Here is a 15291-nt window from a genome sequence, read left to right on the forward strand (position 1 = left end):
TGTGTGAGTGGTTGTGTTTGTCTGTAATCATGCTAAAGCTAAGGCAGGAAGTGGTGGCATGCTTATGTGCTGTGTTTAGGGATCAGTCAACTGTAGTCGTTTGATTTGTAAATTAGATTCTAAACATGGCTAGTACCATAGGTGTAGGCCACAAAAGAATTTCCCATTCCAGGGGTTGTAAGTGAATACTTAACCATCACTTTCTTTCTTTCTCTCTCTCTTTCCCTCTTTCTCTTTCTTTCGTTCTCTCTCTCTCTTTCTCTCTTTCGTTCTCTCTTTCGTTCTCTCTTTCTTTCTTAAAGCAGCTTAAATGTGGAGTAGGTGACTTTGTTGAAACCAGTGTGCAAGAATCCAACTGAAAAATTCCCACTCTTTACATTCAGCTCTCATTCCAAAGCCGCCACTCTAAAATACGAACAAGGCTTTGATAAGTCCCTTTAAAAGGACAAGGACACCATTCACCTACCTCATGTCTCGTTCATATGTAAGAAACACCCAGCAGCTACAGCAGTGTTCTCTTGCTTCAGTCATTCTGTAAACACTTAACCAGTTCAGGGTCATGATGGGTCAGGAGCTTACCACAGAATGACTAAGCACAAGGTATGAACACACCCTGGTAAGGAAAGCAGTCCATTACAGGGCACCACACGCTCTCACACATGCAGTTATGAACACATTTGCACTCACCACTGCTTTTATACAGTGAGAGGAGACCCACAGTGATGCTACTTGTTGCGCCACCATGCCACCCTAGCTTCATCCAACCTTTGTTTATTTGAAAGCCTTCTCTCTCTCTCTCCACACTTTGTTTAGCAGTGCAAGCAGCTGCACTCCTCTCTGCCATTCCTCCATCTCTTCAGGCATAGGTCTCATGCATGTGTGTGTGTGTGTGTGTGTATGGGGGCAGGGCAATGTAGTAGACAGGCAGGTATGGCATCCACCCATTTTCTCGAGATAAATCTACCTAATTTTGCCCGTTTTTGCCTGTGACTTAAATGCAGAATAGAATTACTGCATTCTTAACTTCCCTACTGTTTTCCAACTGTTAAATATGAGTTTACTAGTGTCATCTTCAGACTATTTATGTAGTTTCGCTACAGAGGGGTTTTGTGCAAGCATTGCTAGTATTGAGTTTTGATCAGGCCAGTGACCCAGTGCCTCCTAGTTTTACACCTATGGCTGCTGTTAGTTAGGTTTAGGATGAGTTGCCGTCAGTGTGTGAGGCAGAAGAGGACAAACACAGGGTCTGTGTTTGTTTTTGCGTGTGTGCGTCTGTGTTTACATGCTTCTTGAGAGGACTGTCCATCAGCTCCTGCTCCCCGAACCCTATCCTCCCTAGTTGCAGCTCACCGGTCGCTATGGAGACTGCCTTGTGTCAGCCAATCGCTGGAGCCCGGCCACAGGAAATGTCAAGCCGAAAGGCCCGGCAATTAAATCAATCTATGTGTGCGAGTGTATGTTGTGGTAGGAGGAGATGCAGTGCTCTGAGCCAACCTAATGCCCGATAGCATGTTTAACATGGAGCATAGACAACTCAATAATCTAAAGACTAGCAACTCTTCTTTTCTTCAGAGCAGGTTTCTATACATAGCCCAGATTCTCCAGCAGCAGAACAGATTCATTCTGTCATCTTTGTTTACTGCTTCTCTTTAAATGTGATTTGATTAGTGCTTATTTAGAGTCCTAAAAAGTTGTTAAACCCCTGTTTGTTTCTCCTGCACAGGCTTAATCTAATTTCTGGACTGATTCACATTGCTGCTATAACCATCACATCTGATTTATATCTTTCACTTTCTCATCAAGACTTTGATTAAATAAATCAGATATGCCTCTTTGAAGCTGCAGCGCATTATGTGAAACTATTTGTGGTTCCTCTGGAGATGGGAGTAGTGGAGAAGTGCTGCGTCAAATGACCTGACCACATATTTTCCAAGCCTTAAAGGTTCCTGTTTTTGTTTATGGAAAATTCCCAAACAGTTTACAACTTAATTACGCTGCAGTTTTAATTGCTGTATTTATTGGCAACCTCATTTTGTCATACATTTGGGGTAAGTGGGAAAATTGAAGCTGATATCAGGCATTGTGAGCAGCCTGTGAAGATGGATTTACTGATGTTCTTGGTCACTAAATTATGTGGTCACTTGGGTGAAAATATAGTTAATTGTTTCCTTAGTTTCTTGCATTTTTGGCACGGAGACATTAATTAATTAATTTACATTAGTTTATGTCATTGCCTATGGATCATGATACAGTTGAGTGGAACCTCTACCTACGAACTTGATCCGTTCCGTGACCCGGTTCGTAAGTGGAAAAGTTTGTTTCTCGAGTCAATTTTTCCCATTTAAAGTAACTGAAAAGCAATTAATGCGTTCCAGCCCCCACCCCGAAAGTCACCCTTTTTGCACTGATATATGTTTACAACACTCTCAAATTAGTAAAAAAATACATGTAGCGTTACTAAAAATAAAAGAGAAATGCAGTGGAAACAGTAATAATAAAGTTTTAAGTGGTTACACATCGCTACCTTGAAGACGTGACGACTGGCTGGAGGAGTAACACAGGCACTGGCTGTGTGATGGGAGGTGGGGGGTGGGTGGAATAACGGAGAGTAGGCGGTGAATGTGGGGAGACGAAGCGTAGATACGGCTTAACTTAGCACGAATTTCGATGTCTGCTATTTACACTAATGCTAAGTTGCTAAAGCTACAATGTGCTAATCTTAAAAGCTCACTCAAGTCTGGGCGCTGGGAGACTCGCCTATTGGGGTCAGTGGCTATTTCCAGCCGTGGCTCTGCGGAGACTCGGGTTCGTTTCTAGAGTCATGGTTTGTTGGTGGAGGCAAAAAAATATTCAAATGCCCGGTTCGTATCTTGGAAAGTTCGTTAGTAGAGGTTCCACTGTATATGAAACTTGAAATTGTATCTGTGACAGCGGTGGTAGCAAGAAAATTAGTTAAATCTGTATGTTAAAGTTGATTTTTCGTAATGTTACTGGGACAGCATTAGCGTTCCATGTTCCTAAGTGAATTCTAAATCTTTAGCTAGCATGAGAGAAGCTATGAAACCGAGTGCCGATTGAACACGCAGTCAGCATGGTGTGAGGAGCCATTGTGTCCTCTGCTTGCCCCATCTGCCTCCCAGTCAAAGTAAATGGAGCTCATCTTCAGAATGACTCTAATGACTTCAGCAGAGATTCAGAATGGTGCCGTCTAGACCATGACGCACGCAAACCTTCTTTACTCTCTGCATTAGCATCAACGATTAGCACTCTAATTAAACCAAATATTTCTCACTAAAACCCATCAAGCCATGCTACAAGACCGCCCAGCTGAGAATTGGAAAGCCTTTGATGTCTGTGACACTTATTGAGATTGAATGCTCTATGTCCAGTGCTACTAAAACAAAGAAAGTCTTTGTGGATTCTCTTTGTCTTCATTTTCAGATGAGACTTCTGAGAGTGATGTGTCGGTCGTCTTAGTTAGCTCTTATACTAGAGCTTTAGAGTGAAATGAACTGTGGCCATTAAATAGAGGAACCAAGGATCAAATATTTTGGTGTCCATTTGAAGCTCAGGGTAAACAGCGGAGCCAGCGTGTGTGTATTTGCTGTATGTGGATCTGCACCATGGGACGCACCCTCTTTCTTTCTCTTTGTGACATGCCTGGAGCGAATATTCTTTGTGCTTTGATAATACACGATTTTGTGTTAGACTTTATGTTCCATGGGTTTCTGGCTTGTATTTAAATGCTAGATTAATAATGAAAATGTAGTCCCTGCAGGCTTAGCTTGGATGGCTGTGATATGAGTGTTTCTCATGCTCTGGCAGTGTGGCATCAAAGCCCGAAAGAGCTCCACCCGCCCCCTCTTCTCATGTTCTCAGCTCTGACTGCTAGTGACAGCCACTGAGCATAACAAGTCTGCTTGTGGGCTGCTTTCGCGTACTAGTTTGTTGCACAGTTTTAAAGGGTGTTTCCTCACAGTTCAACAGCCTGGATCCTCTCCAGAGAGCAAAATTGGAATTGACAGCACCAGTTCAAGCTTTCACTTTGATTCCAAGCTGGTTTTGGCCATTGAAGTTTGAGCTGCTACTGATGATGATCATGCCCCTCGTGCCACAATTTTTTTTAAAGTTTTGTCAGTGATGAGATCCGTTAGGCAATGTAATGCTCTGCATACAACATGCATGTCACCGTCTACTATCCCACTCATTGTACACATCTCTTTGTTCTCGTACAGAAAGTTCTGGGAAACGTTCATCTCCATCTGCCATGAGAATGGCAGTCTGCACGGCATCACCTTCGAACAGATCAAGGCCCAGCTGGAGGCACTGGAGCTGAAGAAGACCTACGTGCTTAACCCCCTAGCCCCCGAGTTCATCCCCCGTGCCCTGAGACCCCAACATCCTCAAGGTCCTGGCAAGCACCAGCACTCACCACCGAAGGTAAAAAGGAAAAAAACAAACCTGCTGTGCTGTCCGAGTTTTACTTTGTCTACTTATGTGATCTGTTTTAAGTTTCTGAGTGATTCTCAGGTGTTTCAGTGCAGCCTTCAGCATTTGTTGTTGAAACCTAGCTAGCTTGTCTTTGCATATGCCATTATACCTGCAATTTGTTTTTAGATATATGGATTTGCCCTATTTTGTCTAACCAAATGGTTTTGCCCTATACCTAACCTGAGGCTGAACTTGAATATTTTTTTTAAGAATAACTCAGTATAGAAACGCAGTGTGGGCAAAAGTATTGGGACACAACTTGAATTCAAGTGTTTTATTCAGTTCCATTTCCACAGGTGCGTAAAATCAAGCATGCATTTTTATAAACCGTTGTGAAGGGATGGGTCATACTTAGAGGTCAGTGAATTAGTGTGTGGTACTCTAATAGTCAGTTCGTAAATACTCCTCGATATTTCACGATCATCTGTGAGTGTGGTTAGTGAAAATTGGAAGTGTGTAGGAACTACAGAGACTCGTCCACAAAAGTGACAGACACGTGGTTGCTTCCAAGTCTGGGGAAGACCTTTTCTGTGTGGACGAAATTGACTGGTCCATACAGAGATGTGCTCAGAACCCAGTTGAAGGAATTTGGGGTGAACTAGAAGAGAGATTGCGAGCCAGACCCTCATCCAACATCAGCGTTTGACTTCATAAATGTCCTGTAAGTGTAATGCAATGGTTCTCAATCCTCATTTTCAACCTTTTCTCATTACGTTTTCACTGATAAACCTATTTTAATATTTTGTAAATATAAAAACAATAGAATGTGATGTCGGCAACACACTCAAAAACAAACAAGTTGGGACAGGACCTGCAGAAGATTCCACAATTAGCAGCTTAACTGATGACAGGTGAGGTCATCAAGACCCCTATTAAAGGAGCATCCACCAAAGGCTTAGTCATGGAGGATGGCTCATGGTTCACCAAGTTGGGCCAAGTTTGTGAGAGAATTGTCTGTCAGTTCAAAGAATGCTTTTCAGCACAAGGTTGCAAATAATTATGTATGTCACCAAATGCAGTTTATAATATGAATAGATTCAGGGAGTCGTTGGAAATCGTGGTGCATAAAGGCCATTTGCTAAAACTGTTGCTAAATGTCACTTAACACAGTCCAGCGCTGCATTAAGAAATACGTCCTGAAACTGTATTATTTAGAGAGGAAATCTTGTATACATTTTGTGATGAAACTTTTTGACCTTTGTTTATGTTCAAGGTCATCTGAGATGGACCATTTTTTAGTAATGTCAGACTCTATACATGAAATAAAGACCATACAGACAGTTACAAATTAAAGTAGCATATGGGATGGCATGGGGTTACATCGGTTCCCATGGCATCTGTCATCTGCAGATGTGTGAGGGTACCACTGATGCAGAGGCTTAGATTAGAGACATATGCTGTCATTAAGGTTACATCTTATCCCTGGAACTCCATGTTCATTTCAACAGGACAGTACCAAGCTTCATTCAGGAGTTACAACAGTGTGTAGGCGCATTCCAGTCACCCAGGTAGTTCCCTGTGAAGTGGACTACACTGGGTATTCAGCCACATTAAATGAGGCTCCAAACCGTAGGGATTGAAAGTGTTCAGTTCGAAGGGAACTTAACACTGTGTAGGAAGAGGAGAGCAATGTTTTATCACTGCATAGGAAGCTGAGAACGAAGGTTACCCATTAGAATTGTTTTATGTCTCTTTAAAATCACATTTTTTCCTGTATTAAATACACAATATGATTAAATGCCTGCAGTTTATTAGTTTGCTAGTTATTTTAGAAAGCAAAGGAGTAGTCAAAGGTTTCTGTCATTGCGACAAACCGTCCTTGATTGTGATGCAGGGAATAACGAATGAAGGGATTTAAGCAACTAAACTTGACAGATATTTGATTAGTGTGTAGGGAACAAAAGGGCACTACTTAGGGACCCTATGGAATGGAATGCAGCTTGTGTCCTGCCTGCATCTGTATCACATTTGAAAATATACAGTGGAACCTCTACCTACGAACTTGATCCGTTCCGTGACCCGGTTCGTAAGTGGAAAAGTTCGTTTCTCGAGTCAATTTTTCCCATTTCAAGTAACTGAAAAGCAATTAATGCGTTCCAGCCCCCACCCCGAACGTCACCCTTTTTGCACTGATATATGTTTACAACACTCTCAAATTAGTAAAAAATACATGTAGCGTTACTAAAAATAAAAGAGAAATACAGTGGTAACAGTAATAAAAAAGAAATAAAGTTTTAAGTGGTTACACATCGCTACCTTGAAGACGTGACGACTGGCTGGAGGAGTAACACAGGCACTGGCTGTATGACGGGAGGTGGGGGGTAGGTGGAATAACGGAGAGTAGGTGGTGAATGTGGGGAGACGAAGCGTAGATACGGTTTAACTTAGCACGAATTTTGATGTCTGCTATTTACACTAATGCTAAATCGCTAAAGCTACAATTTGCTAATCTTAAAAGCTCACTCAAGTCTGGGGGCGCTGGGAGACTCGCCTATTGGGGTCAGTGGCCATTTCCAGCCGCCGGCTCGGAGGAGGCTCGGGTTTGTTTCCAGAGTCATGGTTCGTTGGTGGAGGGAAAAAATATTCAAATGCCCGGTTCGTATCTTGGAAAGTTCGTTAGTAGAGGCTCCACTGTACATCGTAATATAAATTTTAGCCATATCATCCAGCCCTAGTTGCAGGCATCAATTGTATATTTAATAAAAAAGTAATGTCATATAGTAAATTGAAAACTCTTTAGTCTGTTAAATAAAGGTTGAAATGTATTAACAAATTAGACTTCCATAATATATGCATTTTTGGGAAGTGTCCCCAAATTAATGTATGTTTATATATGCCATGTTTAGTGATGGGGGTGTGTCCTTTGCCTCTCCTCTAAAAGTGTCAATGTTCCTTTAATCACTTGATCTCCAAATTGAGGGGCAGCCGAGTAGCGCTAACAGTCAAAGGTTAGGGTTGTTATGCTCCTCTCACAGCTTTCCTAAAGATGAATTTTTTCATATAAAGAGCTGTTTGCAGTGCATGCGCTGGTCTTGCTCCTCTCCCAATGAAAGTCACTAAGCGTAACCATAGTAACAGCACAGTAAGTTATGATGGCAACAAAGAACTAGATCCCCGTCCATGGCATAAATTGTGAGAAGAGAGAAAGTTATTGGGAGTGAGTCATTTCAGTGACTTTTTTTTTATTTTTATATATATATACATACATACATATGTGTATGCTATTAACACGTTTTCATAGTTTAATCATTTGTAGTTGTAGTAAATGTTACTTCAGCTACTGAGCCTGTGTCTTTCTCTGGTAAAGTAGCCTGAGGAAGATGTGGAAACAAGCAGGCTTCATCTAGTGGGCTGATGTTGATGCCAAGCTAAAGGCAGACCCTATGAGAATAGCATTGTCTTATCCTTTTATAACAAACTGGAATATATCAGGCCTCAACTAACTACGCAGCAGGAAATATTTATTTTCACTGAAAGGAGACACATCTCTGCCTTTCAGCTTACTATGGTTTTGCACTTTGTTTGTTGTTGCTGTATAAATGTATAGATGGTGTTGTTGCCCATTACTACACTACAAGTGGGTGAACAGAATTGTCGGGCAACAGCAGAGCATCTCTGATTGCTGTGCAGTTACTGATGAGAGAGAAGTCATGCTCACAGTTTCTGTGTGATATTAATAAAAGTGGTTGGGCTCAACTGGGCGGCAGGGAGCATCCGTCTGAGCATGAGCATGCAGGAGCGAGGCCTCAAACGAATAATACGCCAATCAATCCTGCTCCCTTAGGGGGAGGGAAGTAAACATGCCAGAGAAGATGACTGAGGAGACTTCCCTCCCTCTCTATCTGTCTCCATCTGCCTCACTTTTCTTTCCTCTCCTTTCCCTTTTTGCTGTCTCTCACTCTTTTCTCTCTGTCCTTTGTGTCTTCCTCTTTACACTCACTACCTCTCCCCTTTTTAATCGCCTGTCACTTTTGCTTAGTTTCTCCTGTTCTCAGGTTTCTTTTTTTTTTTCTCCCGGTTTTTCCTTCCTATTCTGGTGAGCTCATTATCTCCCTAGATTAAAGTGAACATGGCAATTAATTTGAAGAACCGCGGTGGTGGTGTTGTGTGTAACTTCTTGTATCACTCAGCTACATGAAACCACATTTTAAAAAGATTTGATATTGAATGATGACTGCCCCGTGGTGGTGTTGTGATTTACACAAGTCACACAGCTGTCCTCCTGTTTGTTGTTTTTTCCTGGATCTACTGACAGCTATCCCTCCTGAGAGCTCTCTAATAGCTCAAACCTCAATGTGCTTTCTCAGTCCCACCAAACAGAAGCAGAAAAGGCCACCTTTCTATTTGAGGTGATTTGATTCTGTGATTAATGTGCTCCGTTGCTATGGAGACTGTTCATTTTGAAAGCCAAAGCAACTTTTCTAAATAAAAAGCATGAATGGGTTAAGGGGGGAGCATAATGGACAACTACAGTATTAATAATTCCTCTGAAACAGGGGCCATTGTGCCAATGTAGACGCAGCTCTATAAAGCGACAGTTTTCAGAGTGGCCTTTGAAAATGCATTGATTTGTTTAGTGATTCACACCTCTTTTTCAGCTTGAGATCCTTTATAAATGCTGTCCTTAGTTTTCTTTTATGCTGAAATATATATATATATATATATATATATATATATATATATATATATATATATATATATATATATATATATATATATATATATACAGGAGGTCCTCGGGTTACGTCAGTCCCGAGATACGATGTTTCGTGGTTACGACACATCTCCCATTTACTGTATAAAGCCTTGTTTCGACTTAAGTGGTTTTGCGTTGTAAACGTCGTAGCGTGAACTTCGTGTGTGGTGTGCGCGGCGGAAGAATACACGGTTACGCGGCTCAGGACCGAGGAGGATAGGTGTGAGGATAGAATAAGTGCTTACAGTATGTTATTTACGTACAGTATGTACGCATGTTCAGACTTACACCGAAAATCGGTTTACGACGCGACGTAGGAACAGATCAACGTCGTAAGTCGAGGACCCCCTGTATTTTTTATTCATGGTTCACTATTGTAAAGGATTTTTTTGTGACGCACATTGATTTTTTCTTTTTCTTTACTAGGTTTAGTGATTAGTTGAATTTAGCTGTAACCTGTGCACAAATTATTATTTTTATTTTTTTTGACAGATACTATTTATTCTCATTTTTAAATTGAATATTGATTTGTTTTTGTTTCTCCTCCCTTTTAATGCTGGATAATAAGCCTGAGGAAGATCCAAAACCAATATTCATAATGTTTTCTCCCAAAATGAGGTTAATCAGATTTATTGCAGGTTACCAGAGGAGCGTGGGAAATGATGAAAAATCACATTTAGGGTGAAATCAATGTGGAGATGGGAATTTCTGTAAAAATATAACATTGTGTAGAAGAACAGCACACTTTCACAGCACCTTTAAAACTAAGAACTGCTTTCTTTTGTAGTTTTGTTTACTATTACTACTCTTCCGATTTTAGCTACTGCTGTGTTCATATTTATTTCGTCCTGGTCTTTTACATCTCCGTGCATGACATCACTTTATCTACTCAGTACCGTGCACTGGTCGGTGCTCTTTGTTGTTGTCCTATTCTGCACTTGGTGTAGGTCTACGTTTCCACTGTTACATGTGTCTCTTTATGTTGGCATCATCGTCCTGTAGGAACATTTTGTTTCACTATGTACTACTTCTATATGAGCTAAAAGGGCAGCGAATCTGTTCGATCTCTAGTTTGAATACACATCTGAACTATTCAGCACAATTTATATATTTTTTGACAGTGAACTCCAGCACCATTTTGCTTTGTATACTCCATCTTCACATTTTAATCTTTCAATAATAATTAACGTTTTAATTTGTAGAATAATATAACATTAGCCTGTTCACTAATTATCAGTCTTTTGAGCAGGTTGTTCTTAGGTACGTATACATCCCTCCCCCCACTCTCGAATTTGAGCATACTGCTCATCATGTGCTATTGAAATGACAAGTGCTGTAATCTGCAAACAGCGATTCCCTGAGTGGCTATAACTGCAATTGAGTTGACCCCTGAGCAGCAGCGCTCAGAGCTGCTAGGACTCAGACCAGCTCAATCGCTGAATCGTCCACTGATGCCATTGGCGTGTCATTCTGTATGCACACAAATGACATTGATCCATCCTGAAAAGGCATGCCTTCCTGCAGGATTACATCAATGGGCTCTGATTTGAAAAGTCGTTGCCAACACTGAAATTGCAAGGCGCCAGAGCCTGTGCAATACCTCAGTGCAATTATACTGTGGAGAAAGGGATTGTTCTGTGTGTGAGCCAATGAATAAGGCTTGACACACCCAGCGGCGCTTGTCAGCGTTTCCCTTCAGGCTATCCCTAGAACTTCAAACTGTTTCTTCACCCCGTATTCAGCTCATCCTCTCGCCTCTGCACTGTCTATCTGCCTATAAGGTTTTTCCCAACAATTTGGTAGGAAGCTGCTGTAGCTGTTGTGATCGATTGGTATTGGCTGATGGGTATTTGTTTGCTCGAAGGTTGCAGTTCTTGGAAGTAACAATAACAAAGTGCAAAAACACCATGGGCAAGACTACACCCCAATAAACATTTTGCGATAATGAATCCCTATAAATAAATGCTTATTTTTGGAACAGTGCCCCTCCTCATGTGGCTCCTGAATGGCGTCCATTGTGAGGTAAAATTAGATTTTGTTTGTGTATGTGCAGGACCCCTCTCCTGACCATATGTACCCCAGGCTCTCTGTGACAGATGCAGGACACAGACCAAGTGCCTGTTTTCCGTCCCCTCCTTCAGACTTTAACTCAATCCCTCCTCCTCTTCTCTTCTCTTCTTAGGCGAAAGGACAGCTTGCCAATCACGCAGAACACTTTCCTCCTGAAGGCTTTGGTAAGTCTCTCGTTGACCTCTCATCATGTCATGCTTTGATATATTGACCTATCCACCATTCAAGTCTCTGTTGAGCCAGCCCGTTTTGATTAGAGACTTCAAGCAATGGCTGCTGCAGGAATGGATACGTAGCCAGAAACTAAGAAACAGTTCTCTTGAATGTTCACTTCACTATTAATGTGTTATGTTAAACTAGAACACAGAGCACAAATTGGGCTTAAAACAAACACGATCAATTATCATCTGAAATGAAATTTTAATAATGACACTTGGATATAATTTCCAAGGGGCTTCTTCAGGGAGATGTGTTAATGTAATCAGTTCTTCCTGAAAGAACTAATAAAACCTTTCCTCATGCTGTTTAGAAGCTTTGATTGCAAAGCTAGGTTAGATTAGGCTGTGTGTTTCTGCTCACCATGGTTGTCCAACCTGCAGTGGACGATAAAGTCCCTAATGTGGTTTTTGTGATGAGTAAAATGCAGTGCCTGGGGAGTCTTATGGCTTGAGTCAGTGAAGGGTAGTGATTTGATTTAGATTTTTTTATTTTCCTTGTGATCAACTGTAGATGTATTTTTAAAATGTGGTATAATTTCTTAATTATACAAAGAGGTAACTACAAAGCCCATCTTAAATGCTTCACACTGTGGCACGCACATCCCAAGTCGCCTGTTTTTTGTAGATACAATAATTAAAATAGAAAGTGAACTCAGTACAGAGATTCGTAGATAGGACTTTTTAATATATTCATACATTGTAATGTCACCTGAAAAATGTCATCAACAGTGCTCTTTGTCTGAGTTCCGGAAGAATATTATCAGTTGGTTAGAGGAGTACTGTTCTTGCATTTTTCCCTTTCGTAGAATATTTGGGCAAATTATTGGTGCGTTTCGGTGTCGAGGTCATTAGTTCGTGGAACGCCACTTGAGCGATCACTGAAGCAGATAAAAGGAGGGAGAGGAACCTCAGTTTTAGCAGTCGCTCAGGCAAAGAGAGAGGAAGCATAGAAGTCATTCGAGTGGATCAGGCTTCCTCCCAGCTGTACGTCTCTCCCAATCAAAACATGAACCCTGCGTTATTATGTGCTGCTAGGTCCACTGTGCTCAAGTATTACTCCCCTGGATTGGTATGTGTTGGAGTAAATGACCTTGTTTATGTATGTGTGTGTGTATCTTTTTCATGTGTGAAACGGTCATGGGCTGATGGTGAGACAGTGAGCGGTCACAACGAAAACTAGTGAATTTGAATGTGTTACAAAAATCTAATTAATTAATATAAATAAGCGTCTCTTTGATCTTTTACCAAGCTTTTATAATCCTGATAATTATGAACCATTCCTCTACTGGCTGTTACCTGCTTCCATTCAGACAGTTCAAAAAATGTAGAAGTAGTAGGTCAGAAATGCCGATAATAAATGCCGCTTTCCACCGCATGGATATTTCCTCAACTCGGCTTGTCTTTTTGTTTTTTCACCAGTCAAATCTGGTCCCGGGGACTTTTTAGTCCCTGCTCGCAGCTGATACAAAGCCAAGCCAAGTAGACACTCGATGTGATTTGTAGACATTGCAGAGCACTAATTGGCCAGAGAGACTTGTCAGTCATGAAATGTAGACCTCCAGCACAAACTAGCTACTTGTAAAGTCTTCAAGTTACAGCAGCAACTCAAAATTGGGGCACGGATCTATGTTCAGTCCAAAAACAACATGTGAAAACATGACAAGTAAACAGCGCCACTGTTGTAGTTTTCAAAGCCTGTGGTTCCCATTGGAGACAGGGTTTTGTGACCTCATCGGTTGCATTTTGACCAGGAAAAAGTGCACTGAACTGAGCAGAGTCGTGCAGAAAGTGGAAAAGCACAAAAAGTGGGTGTAAAGAGGAATACTATGCTGTTTTCAGTGGAACATTTTTAATGAATTGTGCTCAGATTTCAACAAAGTCCAAAATTGGCAGAAGAATATAATTGTTTTATGGCTTATTTGTAGCATAGTAGTTTTTAAGGTTGCATTTCTTGATGCAGCTGTGGACTGTTAAGTCACAACAGTTTACTCTTCAGCTCATGTGACCTCATCACAGAAGGGTAACACTTTTTCATGCTGTGCTGTCTGAGGGCTTAAAGGTCATTCTCATTCAAACAAAAATGTCAAGCCTCATCCTACACTGGCAGGGCTTTCTCCAGACTTTCTGAAACTTTCACCATTGTGAAAGTCCTAAATGCTTTTAACTGTTTGACAATTCGGGCGGCACGGTGGCGTAGCAGGTGGTGTCTCAGTCACACAGCTCCAGGTTCAAGTCCCACTCTAGGAGACTGTCTGTGAGGAGTGTGGTGTGTTCTCCCTGTATCTGCTGGGTTTCCTCCAGGTGACTGTCTGTGAGGACTGTGGTGTGTTCTCCCCGTGTCTGCGTGGGTTTCCTCCGGGTGACTGTCTGTGAGGACTGTGGTGTGTTCTCCCCGTGTCTGCGTGGGTTTCCTCCGGGTGACTGTCTGTGAGGAGTGTGGTGTGTTCTCCTCGTGTCTGCTGGGTTTCCTCCGGGTGACTGTCTGTGAGGAGTGTGGTGTGTTCTCCTCGTGTCTGCTGGGTTTCCTCCGGGTGACTGTCTGTGACGAGTGTGGTGTGTTCTCCCTGTGTCAGCGTGGGTTTCCTCCCACAGTCCAAAAACACATGTTGGTAGGTGGATTGGCGACTCAGAATTGTCCATGGGTGTGAATGTCTGTCGCCCTGTGAAGAACTGGTGCCTCCTCCAGGGCAAGACGGCAGTGAGGTATGACCCAGCTTTGGTTGCAAAGACGGAGTGTGTGTTGGATACTTCTTTTCATAGATTTTGTCTGCTGATAGTGGATATTGTACACACTTCTCACTATTATTCTTCCCCATTCCCAACTCTTTTTGTAGTGTGATAAAGCCATTTAATTCTTAATGTTTTTATTTATTTATTTATATTGGTTAAAAAAAAAACTTGAGGTTTAACATATGTCTTTTTTATCTGTGGCAGTTAATGGTCTGAGATAGGATGCAAATAAAATATACTTGTCATTATGTTTAATGCCATCATATGAGATGTAGGCACTGGATAAAGATTTGAACACAAGTTAGCCACAGGTTTCTCATGTAAAGCGTTTATACCCATAATGCTGCCGCTTGTACTCTTGTCGAATAAGAGCTGCAGCTATGACCAACATGTACTGATTACTGTGTTTGATGTGTTTGTGTGATTGCTTGTCTGAGCCTTGTCTCACTGATGTCTGCAGTTCAACCTAGTGCTGCTGTGCTGATGGGGAATCCCATCCAGGCTTTCACTCCACCTGGAGGAGGAGCACCTGCCACTGGCAAATCCCCAAGCCCTGTCCAGCGCATTGACCCCCACACTGGCGCCAGCATTCTCTATGTGCCCGCTGTTTATGGTGGCAACATGGTCATGCCAGTGCCTCTACCGGTGAGTGCTGGACATTTCATCTAAGACCAGAGATGGGAAGAGCAGCAAAACCTTACTTTACGAGAATCACTACTCCAGTAGAAGTAAAACTAGTTTTGTACTCAAGAGGAATAAATAATCTCATGGAAAATCTACTTGAGGAATAGAGCAGAGTCACAGCCTGACACAGTAAAACAAATACCAAATCAATGCTTGAACAACACACACACACGACCAGAGGAGTCAAAAACATTTTACTGTGTTGTGACTTGGAAAAAAGAATATTTATTTAGGAACACACTGAAATAAATATGACAGAGTCTGTTACTACACATCTAAAGCTTTTTAAAACTGTACTTTAATTATGATGCTTATTGTCCTGTGTGCAGCTAAAATAGGAAGAAGTCCTTCTTTTTTGATTGGAGTATTGATGCGTGACCATGTGGTGGTTTAACACTGTGG

The 15291-nt window shown here is 41.6% G+C and overlaps 1 protein-coding gene across 3 annotated transcripts in view; it reads left to right on the forward strand.

The window, feature by feature from the left end:
• Positions 1–15291, forward strand: part of helz (helicase with zinc finger) — a 51018-nt gene that overhangs the window by 26662 nt on the left and 9065 nt on the right. For all 3 annotated transcript variants that reach the window (XM_066641840.1, XM_066641842.1, XM_066641841.1), the window contains 3 exons: positions 4236–4440; positions 11370–11421; positions 14666–14850. In XM_066641840.1, coding sequence (XP_066497937.1) covers positions 4236–4440; positions 11370–11421; positions 14666–14850 — 442 coding nt within the window. The remainder of the gene's footprint in view (positions 1–4235; positions 4441–11369; positions 11422–14665; positions 14851–15291) is intronic.

The sequence above is a fragment of the Hoplias malabaricus genome, chromosome 13 (genome assembly GCF_029633855.1).
Source record: "Hoplias malabaricus isolate fHopMal1 chromosome 13, fHopMal1.hap1, whole genome shotgun sequence".
NCBI lineage: Eukaryota > Metazoa > Chordata > Actinopteri > Characiformes > Erythrinidae > Hoplias > Hoplias malabaricus.